The sequence below is a fragment of the Plectropomus leopardus genome, chromosome 6 (genome assembly GCF_026936395.1).
Source record: "Plectropomus leopardus strain MGB_pleo_1.0 chromosome 6, ASM2693639v1, whole genome shotgun sequence".
Lineage (NCBI taxonomy): Eukaryota > Metazoa > Chordata > Actinopteri > Perciformes > Serranidae > Plectropomus > Plectropomus leopardus.
Window position 1 is genome coordinate 26786930 of NC_142181.1, and position 19327 is coordinate 26806256.

At 42.1% G+C, this 19327-nt stretch overlaps 1 protein-coding gene across 4 annotated transcripts in view; it reads left to right on the forward strand.

The window, feature by feature from the left end:
• The window catches only part of robo1 (roundabout, axon guidance receptor, homolog 1 (Drosophila)), a 349403-nt gene that overhangs the window by 238553 nt on the left and 91523 nt on the right, over window positions 1-19327 (forward strand). For all 4 annotated transcript variants that reach the window (XM_088079109.1, XM_088079110.1, XM_088079111.1 and 1 more), the window contains 2 exons: window positions 11159-11316; window positions 18880-19000. In XM_088079109.1, the coding sequence (XP_087935235.1) occupies window positions 11159-11316; window positions 18880-19000 (279 nt within the window). The remainder of the gene's footprint in view (window positions 1-11158; window positions 11317-18879; window positions 19001-19327) is intronic.

A 19327-nucleotide genomic window follows, 5' to 3' on the forward strand; every position in this document is an offset into this window, starting at 1 on the left:
GTAGAGATGTTTTTTTTTTTTTCTCTCAAGCATGTTGGAACTAGATGGCATTCAGTTTGTGGTGCTCAGAGCACCAAAAAAACACATTTAAAACTCAACAGCAATGTCTCTTTCTGGAAATCATGACTAGGTTACCCAAGATACCCTTGTTAGCAGTTTCATGTAGGAACTACTTTCTTTCTGCCAAACTATACCCACCAACCGCATCACTGTACGGAAGGGAGCTTACATCAACTAGAGGCCTGTGACAGCTCCTCAAATTGAGTGCCATCTAATTCCATTATATTGGAGAGAAGGCAGACATCTCTACTGAAGATATCTCCATCACCAAACAATCTAGACTGATAAATTGCACTGCAGATAAGAGGAAAATGATGTCTTTTTGATTTTTTGGGTGAACTCTCCCTTTAAAGAGATACACTCTATAGGGATATATATATATATATATTGTGGCTTGAATGAGTACTTTTGAATTTTTCATACATGATCAGCATTGTTTAGAATGTGGAGATTCATCATATAAAAGCTTGAGATTAAATTGATGACGTAATTCTTGCTTGGATGCCACAACCACATTTTATTCTTTGTAGAAAGCAGTTTATTCCCTTGACACAGTTCACAGAGGGCAGAAAGACACAAAGTCCCATGGCCTTAGTCTGTCGTGTGTGAGAGAAGGAAGAGGCAGAGAATGAGGGAGCATATTGTACAAGTGTATATGTGTGTGCGTGTGCAACAGTGTTACATGTGCTCTTTTGTATCTCTACGGAAAGTGCTTCAGGCTGGAGACTTTATGGTGAATGGTGAGAGATGTGTTACCAGGGTTCGCAGTACCTCCTCATCCTCGGGGAGCTGGCAGTCGATCTCCACCTATAGACAAGACTGACAACACTGAAGACAGGCTTTACTCATGCAGCTCATATCTTTGCATCAAAAAAGTAGAGCCCAAGTCAGCCGGGCTTTCCAAATGACGACATACCATGAACATGCTCCTTCAGTGTTGACTGTTATAGCGTTGCTTTGTCAATTAGTCATCTTTTGTTGCAAGGGAGCAACAAATGCAATTCTCCTCTTGTAAACTATGTTGATTTACCTTTGTCTCCCACCTTTATCTGCCTCGTTATTATTTTACTGCATTGTGAAACTGGTTGGAATCAGACTGTGTTCCATTGGCATCGTCTCTATGCTGTGTAAACGGAATACTTTATTTAACTTGGCCTGTCCCCTAATGAGAAAACTATACATGTCTGAGTGCATTTTGAAACCACGGAACTTAATGCAGTGTTTCCACAACAGGTAACGCACTCTCCCTCAGAAACAAAACAGCCTTGAAATCACTTTCACATACAGACAGAGTGAACAGGCTGATCTGTCAGAAGCTGACAAATCCAAAAATGGCTCGCCTGTGTTTTTAGATCGTTATATTTAAATGTGATAATCCCATACAGATGTTTATTACACAGTTTGCATTGTAACGGCGGGTGTTCCTATCAAGATTTTATGGGATTTGTATTTTTCTCTTTTTTAAAACTTTTTTTGGACGGAGAGGGAGTTGTTCTCAAGCTGCTTTTTTTTCCCTCCGACATTCCTGCCGGAGCACTCGAAACATTCTTTATTTTAGTCCAACTCCTGCTCACCCAGCACTCCAATCACACAGGCACTGTTTATTGAACTATGAGGTGCCAAGTCACTCACTTACTCAGTCACTCACATAAACCTGCCTCCCTGCTGCCCTCTGCGTCTTTCCCCGTGTTCACCAAACGCCATCTCTCTCCGAGACCTGACGAGAAGACTTATGACCATTTAAACAAACACAGGCACTCAATGGCCTCTCTGTCTGTGCGGCTGCAGGGCGAGGTTTCCTTTATGTGGTGTGTGTGTGTGTGTGTGTGTGCCAGCGTATGTGCACATGTTTGTGTTTCTTTATGTACAGACATAATTGCTGTTGGATACTTATGTGCATGAGGTCTGCGTGTGTTGAAGTGTAGAGGATGAGAGATTGAAACCTCTGCACTCGGCTCTCTGCAGCCTCACAGGGCCGCGGTGAGTGCAGATATGCCCTCCGTCATGCCACTAAAAGGTCCTCAAAGCCATCTGCCCCTGCTGCCATGTGCCAGGTATAGACTGTAATCACCTGGCACGGCACAGTGTAAATGCCTTCACCCCCTTCTTTAATCCACACACCAGCAGCTCCAGCCTGATTTATTCCCCAACATGGCGTGGTTTACATTTGTATCTGTATATCTCTACAGTTAGTAGCACATGTGCTGCTCACCCAGTGGATCAAAACACCGTCACATCTGATCTGCAGCGGTCGAGATATCTTCAGATGATTCTTAAACATTTTGTTTAGTCCAATTATTATACCATGTTGACAGACACATGTACGTCTGTGTTTTGTTACTTATTGACTTGTATGGTTTGTTGTTCCAGCTCTGAATGTTTATACGAGCTAATAGAGGCATCCTGTCTATGTTGGGTGACATCACATCTGAATCTGTGGGATGACCTCATGACATATGGGGTGTGCAGGTGCAAACCCTAAAGGCCAGTTGGGTAATGGTGTGTCTGCTCTTGTTGACATATTTACGGGTGTCCACGAGGTGCGCTGCGGTCGACCAGGCACTTATGCTTTCAGGATTTTTTAACCAATGTGACTCTGCAGATGTGACCTCGTATTGAATGTCACGGTTGTCTAGGGGGGTGCTATTGCTCTCTGCATGATTTATCAATTCAGCATTTGGAAATAAATCTATGAATGAAATCTATAAATTCTAGGGCTGTTAGCCTTAACACTTTAATCGCGATCCATAAAGCGTTATTTTTTTTTTAAATCAAGTTAATCGCTGGACGACATTCCTGCCTTTAAGAGGCTGTACTGGGCTGAGTTTCAAGCCAAAGTGATGATACTGGTACCACTTTAAACTAGAACATCTAAGGAATCCAGTAGTACCACCCTTGTCATGCTAGTTATTCAGGAAAGGGGCTAAATAACACTCCAAATTTAGACTAAATTTCGGCAATGGAAAAATGGCATGGTCTTTTCGCAGAGGTCCTTTGACCAATGATGTCAAGATATCTAAATGAAAATGGGTTCTTTGGCTACATGAGTCTCCCCTTTATAGACATGCCCACTTCATGCTAGTCCCATGCAGTTGTTTTCTGTCATTTAATTCCTTATTAAGTCAATCTGGTAAGAATTGCTTTACCTTGTCAATATGGATATCATAACTGTTTTGTTATGCAAAATAATTAAATTGAAAATGATTAATCATAATTATTGAAATTCTGCCATTTATTGCAATTTTAAAAAATGAATCCCCTGCAGCCCTGATAAAGTCAAATCAAAAAGTGGATTATAATAATATCTACTAATATTTAGAACTTCCCTTTCATGTCAGTTTTTCTTCTGTATTTGTGTATGTGTACGTAGCCGTGAAGTTCATATCTATAATCATCTATCCCAGACTGTATTACACTGTGGGATAGGATCGAGTGTCTGCAGGGTGGGCAAGAGGGCATGAGCTCAGAGCCGAGGAACGAGAGCCAGATTGAGAGAGAGAGGGGAGTCTGCCGTGTCCAATCTCATCTCCCTGGTGGTGAGGTCAGGGGGGGAACAAGGGAATGAGAGGTAGGAAGGAGGCAACGGTTCTCCAGAGTACAGTAGGAGTCCTGTTATGTCTTCACACCCAACAGCAAAACTTCAGATTTATGCAGTGCAAACACACACATAAACTGTACGCACGCCGCTGGCAAATTATCCACCTGCAGAAGCCTTTGCAATAGAGTGGCATGGGCTAACACACCATCGCTATGAGCCTGTGTTTGATGTAAGCTGCTCAGTGTGTGTGAGCTGACAGAGAGGTAAGATAAGGGGGTCAAATGCTGAGAGGGGAGAGAGAAATTTAGACACAAAGTGGGAGATACATGGCGGGAGAGAATGAGAGGTGTTTGTCCCACAGGACAGAGCTGGAGGCAAGGTGAAGAGCATCAATATGGAAGGGTTTAGCTCACAAACATAGCCGCACTGTGAATAAGGCAGATTTTCGCTTATGGCATAAACAACACTCATGAAGGGGCAGAGGAATTATGTTGTGCAGTAAGTAAAAATGCACTGGAGGGGAGCTCAGCCAATGTAAGCCCTATCTTAATACAGATACATTTGTCATGTGGCCAGAATGGAGTAGATTTTAATACGCTCCAGCTACTGTGAATACGCAAGTGTTTTATTACTGAAACATTGATGTGTTTTTATATATCTATTATCCAGACATTGACTTGTGTCATTACTGCGTCATACAGAGGCCTTGATGTTAGGCCCCAACACACCAAGCTGACTGTTGGCTGGCCAATGTCAGGCCGTCGGGTGTCGGTGTTGCCCAAGTTTTGCAGTGTGTTGCGCACTGTTGGCACTAATTGGCCTTTTTCAGCCCTTGTCAGCTCATGGAATTAGTCCTGTTTTGATTCCCACACCTAATTTTGAACTGTTACAAGTTTTTCAACCAAAAATAAAATGGTTTAGAAGCTGTGCTGTTTTATCTTGACCTGAGGTGTGACGACATCAGTGATGTGTCATTTTCTACGGGTTGGAAAGAGAGGATGGTGAAGGCAACAATGTAGAAGTCCAGTGAGAAATTGTCAGAAAAACGGTGGGCAGCGGTCAAAATAACAATTTTTCCAAGCTTGTTTTTTGGATAAAAATATATATCTGTAATAACTGTACAAAAGTTTGCAGACAATTAATGCAGTTTGCTAGCTGCATTTTGCTACTACTGATTACTTCAGTTGTGCATTATGTAACACCTTCTGTTGATAACATCCTTTATTACAACGGTTCCAGTGCAAAGTGGTTGAAATGCTGGCTATTTTGCTAGATGGCGCAGAGGCTCCAAGAATCCTGAATGGACCAGGTTAAGAACTACAATTTTGGTGGAAACAGGGTATCAGGTTGGCAGTTCATCTCGGTTCTCGGAAATAGAAACGGAAGTGAGGAAATAAGCGACGGAAGTCCAGAGGGCTTAAGATCAAAACAAACTTATTTCTAATTTATTCATTTAATTCACTTTTTTAATTTATTTTTTCAGCCATTTGGCAGAAATAGCTTATAATTGTTTATGTTACTGTTTGCTAATGCATAGCAAATATCTTTTATTTAACATTGGGTTGTATTGTTGATATGCTATCTGGCTAATTAGCACCTCTTTGAAGGACGAATACAGACTACTGCCACCTGCTGGTTTGGAGAGTTTCTTTCTTTAATGCAGGCACAGAACGTACATACATGCTAATCAGCTGTAATCTTTGCAACTTTTTGGCAAGACAAAGGCAACGTGAGGCAACTCAACGATTGGCCTTCATCGCCACTTGTTCTTTTATGTCGTTTTGATGCGTCTTGGCCTTTACATGAGTAGGAGAGAGAGCATTTCTACTGCAGCTGAGGCTTTAAGCAGTCACATACAGGCTAACCTTGAACATCTGGGGCTGTTTAGCCATTTGATATTTTCTCAGTGTTTTTGTACTGTCCATTCATCCCTACCTTATGTCCTCAGGTAATGTCTGATGATGTTTGACTCCTGATGGCCTGACAGCGGCAGCTTGTAAAACAAATACAGTAAATGTGATCAGTTTAATAGAAGCAGAACAACCTTCAGCAAACCAGGAAGAGAGATAGATTATCTTTCATTATATGGTGCAGATTCCTTCTTTTCCTTTGCTTCTACTGTCCTTCTTCCTCTCCTTGCTTCCATCTCGCTGCTGTTATCATTCACTCTACCTTCCTTTAAGGGGGTAGCCATGTCCATTCTGTTTCAAGGAAAAATACAAAGCCAAAGGCGAGAGACCCATGCTGTGCTCCGTCTCTCTGCGGACTGACTCCGGGTGTCTTCTGATAAATCTTTAATTCCCTGGTGGGTCTGTTTTTATAGCCTTCCAAAGATTTGCAGGGAAGCTTGTTGTACTTGCTTTAATTTCCTCAGAACAAAGCTCATCTGATCTTTCCCACCCAGACTTGTGTGTGGCATTAAGTCTTCATTTTCATTAATGTTGGAGGGGCAGCTAGGGAATCTCATTTTAATTTGACATTTAACCATCTGTTTTCAATTTCCTGAGGAAAAGAGTGCGTGTTTGTGCGAGCGTGTGTGCTGATGTGTGAGCATGTGGGTGGACAGGGGATAGTTTGTGGGGGTGATGGACCTGGGAGTTTTCAGAGCTGAGAGCAGCCATCTCAACTGACCTTTAACGGGGGCTTTTGGTTGTAAGAAATGATGGCGGCTAATTGCGTTAGCCTCAGCACAGCTCCAATTTGCTACCGTGGACCTGGGGAGGGATTCACCATACCCTACAGTAGAGTGTGGTTAGCCTGGACTTGGCAGGGCCCGACAGATGTTTGCCACTGCAAACGAAACGTCTGCTTTGATAGATATGGTTGTTTTATGCACACTCAGCTGTTTGTCTTGCAGCGAGGCATGTCAAGCACATGAGATAGGATGTGTTTTGTTCTCGGTCTGCTGAAAAGAAGTACAATGCTGAACAGATTCCTTTACCTTGACAATATTGATATCTGTCCAGGTCCGGATATTCATTCTGTTTCATCCCGTCATCAGCGTATTTGAGCAAATCCGGGACGGACAAAGAGGCGTCTTCATGCTGGGACCTGTGACTCTGGCCCATTTCCACATATTAAGCTACAAACTCTCTGTACACACACAAACACACACACATTGAGTCTGGCCTCCCTGTTAATAGCACAGGAAATATTATCTGCTAGGGGACAGCTGCAGGCTCACTAGAGAGACAGAATGGTAGAGTAGGCTCATTATCCCAAACACAGACCACACCACACACACTTTAAGGACAGCACGCAGCGTGAGAGATCTCATTTTTTCATCCAATTCTGGGTCCTAGAGCAGAAACAGCGAGGCAGGCATGGCCTTATGCAGCAGGAGGGAAGGACGCTGGATGCCTTATTTAAACCAGGGGGGCCAGAGGCAACCGATTCCACCACAGCTCCGGATCTGACAGGGCTTCTGGCGGAAGAGTTGGGTCTTTGTACCCCATCCAGATCTGTGTCCGTCTGTCTTCTCTTGACAGACTGTCTGGCTGCCTCTGTCTCCCTCCTGCTAGTTCTGCCTCATCCCAGAGGATTTTGTTTTCCACCACGCAGATGTTCAGGGCTTTCTGTTGCTCTGCACTCAGCTGTGTTTATAACAAAGAGGTGTTGGTTTGGAGGAGGAGAGAGGGCGGTGAGGTGAGGGAGCTAGTGTTGTTAAGAAGGGGTGGAGGTCACGGCGCTGTTGGTGTAAACACTGGAAGATGCCAGCTATCCCTCGGGCCTCCAACTAGTCAATACAACATCCCCTTTTTCCTCTTTTCTTCAACACACATCCTTCCTTATTATACAGAGCGACACATGCATCTGCATGTTAGCTCAAAGAGTTCTGGTGAGGTCAGCAGGGGACGTAGAGACCCACTGAGAGGAGCCCACATGCACTTAGTGTCACAGTTTCTGAACTTACTCATTCAAGCGTATTTTACAAGGTCTGCATTAGCTGTGCAGGAAAATTTCTCCCATGTGCTCTTATCATTTTACTTTACTATAAAAGAATGGACATTGCTAGTGTGACGTCACCCACTGGTTTGTGGACTGCCATTTTAAAGCCTTGAAAACGGCATTTTGGATGTTGGCATCTTGTTTTTTGGCAGCCAGAAGGGACCATATTTGGATGAAAGGGCCAGAGCTGAGGAGGAACAAGGGGTGTATCTGACTCATGTAATGACGCCTCAGAGACAGCCTGTCACCCAAGCAGCAGCAACGAATCAAGAAATGACCCAAATATTAGCAAGAAATTCATTAAAAGTACTAGAAAATAACCTGAAAATTGGCTTTTAAAAGAGAAGAAAAATATACATTAAAGTAAAATAAAAAAAATGATGTAAAAAAAAACAGACAAGGAAATGACCTGAAAAAAAGTGCTTAAAATGAGAAAAATTCAGTGACATAATTTTAAGTAATTATGATAATTATGAATAACTTTCTTCTTTTCTCCATAGCTTTTTAAAAATAATTTCTTAAATCTACAAATTTCTTGCAATTGGTGTAACATTTCTTACCAAGTTGCTCATTGCCTTTTCTCCCATGTGTTTGAAAAAAATCCCATACAGTTGTCATGGTGTAAAAATTAGCTATAGAGACCAAAACTGTTTTTTTGTACCAGGCTTTGAACATGTTTACTTCAGCTATAAAGTTGGGCACTTTAACATTGGGGTCTATGGGGATTGACTTTATTTTGAAGCCAGCCCAGAGTGGCCATTCGATGAACTGCAGCTTTTGACGCTTCCGCATTAGCTTCATCATTTTTCAACCTCAGAGGTTGTAGCTTGGTACATACTCTTCATTAACAGGATACAGATTGATCATTGTCACAAACAAGAAACAGATGTTTGAACATACAAAATGCACTTTAAGTATAATTTGTGCCAAGGCTGACTATGGTGCCTTTGATATTTGACTCACATTGATACCCAAGGCTGAGTCTTACAATAACGCTCTTTGGAACAGGTTGACCTTGTTGATACAAACAGAGACAGTGTTTCTTCAGATGGGGCTGGTGCTTTAATGGAATCGGATGTTTCGTGTTTACATTTGCATTCCTGGATGACTGTATCTGCTTTTAACCATACCAAATGAGCTCATTCGCCATGCAGCTGCACCGCTGAGTAGGAACAGAGTGAGCGTAAAGAATTTAGGGGGGTCACACACATAATTGTGGTTGCAGCAGCATATGAGCCACGAAATATTGGATGAATCCTTTGACATTGTTTCTGATAAATACTGTGCCTGTGCTAAACAATGGCTGTACAGCTGTACGTAGGGAGGTGTTGGTGTGATTGTGCAGCAATGGACTGGAGAAGCTAATACTGCGCATCTTGTTCCAAAAGCAGGTTCCTTCTGTGGGATTCTCACTCCACGTTACAAGAAGCAGAGAGCAGTATCTGGGCTTGGCGATGTCCAATTAAGTGCTTAAAGGGTTTAGTCAGGAATTTGTTGGCTGTCAGTAGGTGCGGGGTCCCGGGGTGAGCCTGACTTTGATCTGCGACTGAGGTGACTTAAGAGCGAGCTGAGGAGCGTGAGACAACAGACGGCAAAACGCTTGGTTTTATCCCCAAAACACAGACAAGAGCATGAATTCATATTACTTTTCCATTCATAAAATAGGTAACAATGCAGATGCACGCACTGACCTTGCTTACATTGTGTGTGGCCTGAATTACAGCTTGAAATTTACAAGCACTATTTTCATATGTTTTTATATGTTTGTGCTGTAAAGCTGGGAAAATGATTACTGGCACAGTGACTGCAGACGAGAGCTGGTGGTCTTTTCATTACTCTCTTCCCTCTCAATAAACCTCCGGAGTCCAGAGATATGTTGTTCCGCTGGCCCTCAAAAAAAATAGATATACATTGATCTGCTTTGTTGCAAGTTAGTAATGATATTGGTTATATTCTGACAGGGCGGGCAGGCAAAGACTAATGATTTTAGATGTGGCGGGTTTTGTAATTTTGCATCCGGCCCCCAAATGAAAATCAGAATTGCACAGCTCATCTTTTTTGGCCTTCACTTCCAGTCAGTATCAAATTTATACCAATAAATAGGACCAAGGAAGATGCAGATCTCTAATGTCGAATAATGGGAATCCATGGGGGTGTCATCTCTTTACAGCGCCTCTAGCAGGCAAAATCAATGCAAATAAGAATCATTTCCCACCAAAGTCCTCAGCAAGGCAGCAATGGTGGATTGGATCTAATGTAGATTTTCATCTATGTAAAGACGGCACAGGTGTGTGAGCGCACCGGCTGTAAATATGTGTGTCAGGATGAGATGAAGAAGCGATGATGGAGAGGTGATCATATATAGTGTGTGTGTGTGTGTGTGTGTGTGTGTGTGTGTGTGTGTGTGTGTGTGTGTGTGTGTGCGCGTGTGTGTGTTTGATTACATGAAGGTCTGTGTGGTTCATTCAACAGTGAGGAAGGTCATTGCCATTAGAGGTATTGATGGGCATGAATATGTGTTCATCCTTGCTGTTGTAAAGCATATTGACAGTAAGGGAATACAGGAGAGAGCTCGCCTTCCAAATAGTAACTGTGCAAGCCTAGTATATATAGTAGCCTACACTATACATACCTTTTTTTTTTTTTAGTCAATACTATATTCTGTGGAGAAATTGCGCAGGCTATGGTGCTGTAAATCAATACCAATGTGTGACTTTGCCATCGGTGCAAAACTAACTGCGTTTCCAAACACCTCAGCTGCTGTTTAGCCAGCTGCCTTCAGCTTTATAAATGTAGCAACAGCTTAAAGTTTTGTGCGTCTTGAATTCCTCCTCTACTTTACTTAAACCTAAGCAAATTGGATTGATTGCTTTTAAAAACATGGGAAGAGGGCAACAAGCAACTTAAAAAGAAATGACCCCAAAATCAGCAAAACATTCTATAAAAAAGTTATATCATTAAGTTATATTATTATTTTCTGTAAAATAAGTGTAAATTTATGATCAAGAGGGGACATGGTGGGGGCGCTCTTCTGTGTAGAGTTGTCTGTGAGTGCTTGTCTATCTCTATGTGTTAGCCCTGCGATAGTCTGGCGACCTATCCAGGGTGTACCCTGCCTCTCGCCCAATGACAGCTGGGATAGGCTGCAGTCTCCCCCCGCAACTCTTACAAGGACAAACGGCTACGGACAATGAATTAATGAATTAATGAATATAATCAAGAGAATAAAAAATATAGTTTTCTGGATTTTTTTTCCCTCATTTTTTGAAAATAGCTAATAATCCTCTCATTTCTTGGTTATATCTTATGAATAATCCACCCCGCAAGTTCATTTTCAAATTATTTACTTGACAACATTTTAAACAATGTTTTTTGTTTTTTGTGGGAAATTTATACCAAGTTGCTCATTATGTCTTTTTCTGTGTTTTGTGAAATAAATCATATCATTTTCTCAGGTTTCAGAGGTTTAAATGCTAGAGAAAGGCATCTGAATGCAGCACAAGAAAACTGATGTCAATCCAAGTGTTAAGAGTTTACCATTAATTTGCTATGTTTTCCCTAAAAGTAAGATATACTGACAGTTTTCTATCCCCTCTCTTTGTTTTCTTACAGTTCTACGTGATGACTTCAGACAAAACCCTGCAGATGTGATCGTTGCAGCGGGAGAGCCGGCAGTCCTCGAGTGTCAACCTCCACGAGGACATCCCGAGCCCACCATATCCTGGAAAAAAGATGGAACAAACATTGATGACCGAGATGAGAGAATCACTGTAAGAATATTTTTCAGTAAACTTCAGTTAGTTATTTCTGACACATAGGCCAATCTATGCATGCCTGAAGTTTGTGTTGTATATAAGGATTCCGTGTTTAAATGTGCGCGATCGAATGACCCACGATGCAGGTCAAGTCATTACCAACACTTCAGTGTTTTTTGAAAGACTGATTTGTTTGCCTCATTATTCACATATAGCAATTAACAACCCCAGAGCAGCCCATTTTGGTGGCTGCAACCTTTAATGACTGAGGAAGATAGAATCGGCCTTGCTCCCTCACTCAGCAGTGGTGCATTGATTAGGGACAGCCTGCTGATGAAATCAAGTAGAAGAAGCGTACATCAGGGAGGCAGGATGAGCTGACCGGAATCAAAGAGGAGAAAGTTGTACTCTGCAGCAGCAGTGCCTGCAGAATCCAAACAACTCTTTACATTTGATTTGCAACCAAACCACCAATTATTCAGCTTTAATTAAAACAACAACCCAGCCGCCACTGCAGTATCAATCAGCTGCTTGCTTACCAAAGGCCTTTGAATAATCCAAGCTCAAACTGTCTCAATCAAACACAACTTTGTGTCCATAGTCGCTTTTCCTTGAGCAGGAAGAGACTTTTAGTTGTGTTTGATTATACTGATTGGATGTGTACTTTAGGAGAGCACACTGAAAACTCTGATTCAGCGCTCAGCGAACATAAGCAGGTAGTGATGAGGAAGCAGTGGGTCTGGATCCCATTTTCCAAATGTGGCTGGTCGGGTTTTAAGGTTCTGGCTGCACATTGTGCAGTTGTTAAACAGTCAAATAGTTTAGCTCTTAGACTGTAAAGAATAATGGACATAGCCACTGTGACTTCACCCACTGGCATTTCAGCCGTCACCATCTTGGTTTTTGGAGCCAGGAGTCATGATATTTGGAGATGAGGGTGGAGCTGTAGATGAGCGAGGGTTAGATCTGACTGAGAAGCCGACAACATTATTGGCAGGTAGCCGGTTTCTCAAAGCAGCCCCACCCTTAATTATTATTATTACTAAAAGTTCACAAGTGGGGTATTTACTGATGTATTTTATGTCATAAAACAAAAAGTGAAAGTCTCTTCCGCTTGTGTTAACCACAGATGTTATTTCAGGCATCTAACCAACAACCCATTCAAAAAACCCATTGACTTTGGGACAAGGGAATCTGAGATGCCGAAATGCTAACTGATATCTGAGTTTTAGGACACATTCCTGGGGCAAAGTTATATAATGGCCTCAAGAGTCCATTTGAAGAGCAACAGTTTTTGGCACTTCCATGGTAGCTTCATTTTTCAGTCCTGGATGTTGCAGCATAGTTTGGCCCCTAAGTGCTGAGGATGACTAACTCCACAGTACAGTCACAGACAATCAGATTGTCCCAAATAATAAATACAAAGTACTAATAAAGTACTTTGTCCCGGGCTGGTTGTGCTCAATACATTTTCATTACTGGTAAAGCTGAAACTAATTTATCGCTGTTGGCTGTTTTCAACGGACGACTGTACATGACTGAACACAGTTTTGCTCAGTAGGGGCCAGTTGAGGTTGCATGCACTGAGCAGTTGATCACAGCTCAAACACAAAAACAGTGTGAGTATTCTTTCTCTCTCACAGTTTTTTTTCTGAGTCACACAGGCAGAGGATTAAGAGTCCGTGTCTGGCCGCTGAGCAGCATAATTGAAAGAAACAAGCGCATAATCTAGTTTAAAGAGAATCAAATCATATCTGCCCCTGGGTTAGATCAGGCTTTACTGATAAGCACGAAAGTGCTGTGCCACATATTGAACTCCTGTGGCCTTTTAATTTACTATCTGTCTTATGTTTACTGCATATTTGGATAATGTATCATGTATTTACTGAATTTACACCTTACTTCCTATTTGTACTGTTGCACTATAGATGGTATTTACAGGCAAGAAAAATCTTATTTTTCCCTAAACTTACATTTTAGATAATACTTGATACTGGTACTTGATCTTGCTCCTCTATAAAATAGAATGGAAATATTGCATACGTTTTCACTTTCTATTATTACCTAATGGCAAACTACCTCCTGCTGTTAACTGTAAGTGCTAGAGGTACTTTGAGGACACAGCAGCCCTGTTTCAACTAAGTATTATGCATGGCTCCTGCGCACATGGCCTTTCCTATAATTATATTTTAGCCCCACTGAATCCAACACACACAGTATTCCTTTGTTTATAAATCATTTCTGCAATAACATCCATCCTACCCCCTGCATGGTGGAAGTGTGCACTTATTCTCACTGCTGCATGTGTGTTTTTGTGCACTGATGGGTGAAATCCTCTGACTAAATGTTGTGAACGCTGCTGCTGCTGCTGTAACACAGCAGGCGAAATAACTCCAAGTTGTGTCCTTGTAGCCTGCAGCAGTGTCGGGCCTTCTGTGGGACTGAAAACGGACTCTAGTAGATTTAACAGAGCTACGTCGACCAGCTGGTGTTGCTCACTGTAAACTTCCCGTCAAGCACAAAACCTCGCAGACTGAGTGTTCCCAAATGACCACTTTTAAAGTAGCGGTAGACGTCATGTATGACTATCTAAGTGTGTGTAATCAACTGTGGTGACAGATGGGAGTCTCCTGTGGACACCCATGTTAATAGATCAAGTTGTATTTGACAAAAGACAATCACAGGGCGATGTCTAGAGTTTGTTTATGGTATAGTGTATGTGGTGTGAGTGACTATAGACCGAATCTCAGTGATGTTGCGCTTCAACAGAAGTCACTTCCGGGTAGAAAACTGGCTACTGTTTTGAATTGCGTAGATATGTAAATTTGGCAAAACTGTTTTTTTCTGTTGTCATTTTCAGTCATAACTGTAACACATAAATGTAGATTTAAAACAGTGGTTCCACCTATTTGACATTACTCTTGTGCTTATTTTATGAACTGTGTTGTTTTGCTATCATCTTTAATAACCAAATCCACCAACACAGGAGCTTAACAATGGACTGCATTGGACGGTAAAACATATTTTAGCCACTTTTAAAAAATGAACATCAGTTTAAGAGTACACTTTAATGTGTTTTAGTGTACACATATTTGAAAATTTGCTCTGCTTAACCTTAAACAATAGCTGATCGAGGCAGGTAGACCAGCAACTCAGCCATTCAGTGGAATTAAATTATTTATCTCAAAGGAGTCTGGTGTTTTTGATATAACTGCTTCAAATTCCCCTCTGTAAGGGCTGTCTTTTGACAAGGTAAAGAGGTGAAAAATTCTAACTGTAGCGCATACTTAACCCTATTAAACATGTGCAAAATGGCCTGAGTCATTTCAAAAACGTTGGAAGCAAGCAATGAGCAACGGAAGCAGATATAAACAAAAGAATTTGCAAAAAAATTAGTAAAATGTACAAGAAAATTACCCAAAATTAGTTTTTTAAAAAAGTATTTAAAAAACAAACTAATGAGGAAATGTCTTGGAAAAAGTGCTTAAAATGTCTAATGATTCTGTAACACAATCACTAACACAAAATATGGAATTATGATAATCAGAAATATTTTTTTTTTCATTAGTAACCCCCCACCCACCCACCCACCTTAAACATTTTTCCCTAGTTTTTCAAAAAATAATTTTCTAACTCTAACTTTCCAACTTGAGGAACATTTCTTACTAAGTTGCTTGTGTCCCTTTTTTATCAGTTCTTAAAGAGAAATTGCACTAATCACGGTTCAAAGGTTTAAATACTTGTAAAAAATACTTGATTATATGTACATGATGCTGCGTATTTCTGTCTGGGAGTTATTGTAAATACACTTTGTGATTCGGTCTATAGGACTGTTGAAAGGGAAGCAGAAGGAGGAATTTTTATAATGTGATGAACAGCTGAGCTCTTCAAAGGCCCCCCCTCATCCAGCCTGCATTGTTGTGTTTGCCTCAGTCCATTCCTCCCGCTGTGCAACATGCTGGAACGTGCAGTCTCCTTGGTGATCACTGGTGATCAGAGCGAGGTCCCAAACCACCTGCAACGGGGATTTTCTCTCTGTGCTGCTCTTAACTGGGATGGGCCGGCTTGACTTTGGTGGCTGCAGCATGAACTTCAGAGAGAGGCAGACACATCAGAGGGAACCCTTCTGTTTTTCTATCTATTTTAGTCAGCTGTGTGTAAACACCAATGACATGCTGTGTGCCATCTCACATATATTCATGACTTCATGTGGGGCGGTTGTGAAAAGTTTCCCACCGAGCCATAAAGAGTGAGCTCAAGCAAATACCCTGTAATGCTGCTGCAGCTGGCCGCATTCCTCTTAACTTTGTCAAACAGCTCTTACAGGGACAATGAGTAAAGGATAAATAAACAGAAACAGGGAAAATGCCAGTATTTAAGCCCACATCATTGTCTGCTCGGAGCAAGTGTTTGTTGGCGACATCATAAACGGCTAAAATGCGGCACATTGTCCTCCTCCTTTTGTGTGGTAGTTGTGGCTAATTATCAGCCTGGAAAATGAACTGCTGTGTGAATACCAACAGAATGCACACTGAATAGAGGCCTTTTTTCATTATCAGCATTGCCAAATGACATGAGACAAAAGGCAACAGGATAGAGCCATCTCCCTGTAATGCAGGGATAATGGTCAGATTGTTGGGGCTTTCAGCAGCCTGTGTGTTTTCGCAGAGAGGATATGCATGCAGAGAAAAAGAGGGCCGCTGCTGCATTCATTTACTTGCTCTCAGAGTCCCCCGCTGCTCTGGCACTCCAAAAATGCCTGTGGAGAATGGGAAACTGCCACAGACACACAGAGGTAAGAATATAGAGAGAGTGGACGCAGCCTTAAGTGGATCCTCATGTCAAAGCCCTGTGGACCCAACAGTACACCCCCCTCCTTTTTCTCTGCTGTATGGTCTGCCCTGACCTTGGGCCTTTGTGAGTGTCACAGTGTTTTAGCCGTTAAGCCTTTCCTCAAACAAACAGTAACATAATGATACTTCAAACCCCTCCAGCACCACAGGGTGCCCTAAATAAGCCAGCTTTCTACAGCCTCTTCAAGTCTGTCTGCCCTCTTGCTTTACCATGAATATTAAACAGGGGTGAAGGAATGCCTCAGAACTGGAAGAATGTGTCCGGCTACAAAGTTGTCCTTCAAGGTTTTTTTTATAAAAACTAAAATCCCCACTGCTTTAAAGGAACAGTGTGTAAGATTTAGAGAGATACATTGGCAGAAATGGAATATAATAAAATAAGTTGTTGTTTTTAGTGTATAATCACCAGAAAATAAGAATAGTTTTGTTCTCCTTACTTTAGAATGAGCCATTTATACATAAGGACCCCATAGATTTAACGAGTTGCTCAGAGGCACATGAATCAAAAAATGCTCTACTTCTGCACTTTGAAAGTACCTGGACCCAGCTCTCCTAGAGCATGCGGCCTACAGAGTTATGGCGGCTGACCACGGTTGAGTGTGCCCCTAACTTCCACCAGCGGAGCGGCTGACTTTCAGTTGAGCACCCTGCTAGCTTAAACGGTGATCAAACAATTTTATCTTGCAGCTCTTGTAGACTTTCCAAATGTTATTGAACTGAATGGATTAGATCCTAATTGTGAAATTAGTCATTTCGTGGAGGTTTTGACGCTCACAAAAATGTATCTACCGATTACAGACATCTCTTTCCCAATGTAAGTCAGTGGGAAAAAGTATTTCTGGGCCGCTTAGCATCATGTGACAGGTGTGGAAGTTGTACTACCACTTTCGGCCACTATGATAAATTTACTTGGACAAACCAAACTCTGGCACCAGATATGTTCATTCACGATTTCACATCAGCCACCGTAGTAAGAAGCAGTTACACTGTTTGCAATTTAATATTCATTTATGTCTCTAGCTGTTAAAATCACAGAATCTGTTTTAGAGAAAAAGCGACCTTTGTGGATAATTCGGCTTCCGGTTAAAACCCTTTTAACGTCTGGATCTTACATTATCAGGGAAAAAAGGTGACATCACATTCGTGTTGGACCAGCCGCCTGCAGCAACTTGCCAAAGTGCATTGGAAATATATGGATTTTTAAACTGAACTGCTTTATTCGGTTTTCGATCAGTTGAAATCACCGGGTCTGCTTGTTGTGGAAAGAAAAAGACCTTTACAGATAATTCAGCTCACTGTAAAAACCTCCTGGACGTCTGGATTAGAAAAAGGTGTGCACACATTAATTTATAAGAGAAAAGGAATGAACATGTTGTGGACTAGCACACCGTCCCTGAGATTCCATACCGCATTGGAGATTCATGGATTTCTAATGTGAAACCACTTTATTCAGTGTTCATAGCTGTTTTAGTTACCTGCTTTGTTTGTTTTAGAGAGGAGAGATGACCTCTGTGGATAATTTCGCTCCCAATAAATGAAGGAATTCTCACTGTGAGAAGGTTTAGCTGGTTGCAATCTACAATTCACCGCTAGATGCCACCAAATCCCTCTAAATTTTTCACACATCACCTTTAAGTTTCGTCATGTTCAAGTGATGAAAACTTGATTGGACGGGTATGCAAAGTGCAATGATTTACTGAGACGTGTCACAGCTCACAAGTGCACACACATGTAGAAGGACTTGAGTTTAACATGGTAGTCACGCATTGGCAATATTGTGTGTCAAGCTCTCTGTCAGTGGTACCCTAATGAGGGTATCGATTACATGCTTGCAGGTGGTGGTCCTGCTCTCGCAGGCTGATGTGTACATTTAAAACCTTAAGCCCCCATCAAGGCAAAGAGATCACTGGTGCACCACGCTATTGTCTGTGTCCACGCTGACTGGCATGGCTGTGAGCTGAGAGAAGGGCTGAGGGGCCTGCGTCGGGGCCGGGGCTGCCTTTCTGACTGCCTGAGAACAAAGCACCTCCTCTGGCCTGTAATCAAAGCCCTGGGAAATAACAGACATGACATTCACCTGGACAAACACACATTCCCTTCTGGGTGTGTATGCTGTTCATGTGAATGTATGTTCACCTGCTCTCACTTGTATGCACACATGGGAAAAAAAATTCCAAGAAACCTATTCTTTAAAACATTCCCCACGATAATAGACAAAACTGTCCTGAAGTGCTGTGAGGAGACTGGTGAAGTGCTCGCAGTCCTGCAGTGCCTCAGGTGTTTCCTCGGGGACCTGCGGTTGTGTTGGATTGAGAAAGTGTTCTTTGGCTCAGCTTACCCTAAAGGAGGAGCAGGCCAACTGATAGTGATTTAGACTTCAAGTGGGAACTGAGTGGGAACACGAAAAACAGCTCGAGAGACAGAGTGGTCCAGTTTGTCTCCATCTCTGTGCGCTCAGAGCGAAAAAAACAATAAAAAACGCTCTTTAGCACCAAGCCATTATCTGTTTGTGAGTGCATTTCAGCATGAAGTTGTAATGGCCTTTTGGTAAGTAAGTGCTCACAGGCATTCTTAAATGCAATCAGGAAATGTTTTGTAATGCTCGAGCTATGCTGTTTTCTGTTTTCTCTGTGTCAACCACAGGCCCCAAGTGTCTTTCACACTCTAATATTGCTGTTTTTCCTCTCCGTGATAAGCCTCTCACCTCCTCTTCTATTCCCCTCAGATACGCGGAGGCAAGTTGATGATCACAAATGCCCGGAAGACGGATGCTGGGAAGTACGTGTGTGTCGGCACAAACATGGTCGGAGAACGTGAAAGTGAAATAGCTGAACTTACAGTGCTTGGTAATTCATCTTTTTTTTCTCCATTAGAGCATCTCAGTCTGTTGCTCAGTTTGCTCTCTCTCTCTCTCTCTCTCTCTCTCCACATACACCCCTGCACATGCACATGCACATGCACATATTTTGTTTCTGTTTTTCTGCACTGCAGTGAGAAACAGAATCCAGATGTTAAGCTCTAATTGTCTATCTCCCGGGGAACTAAATGGTGTCACCGACCTTTATCAGATAGAGTGTGATATGACCTCCAATCTCACACTTAACTGTGAATCCCATACTGGCCTCAGCAGCTTCTCTCCTGTGACCAGCTGCACCCTATTTCATCACAAGTGA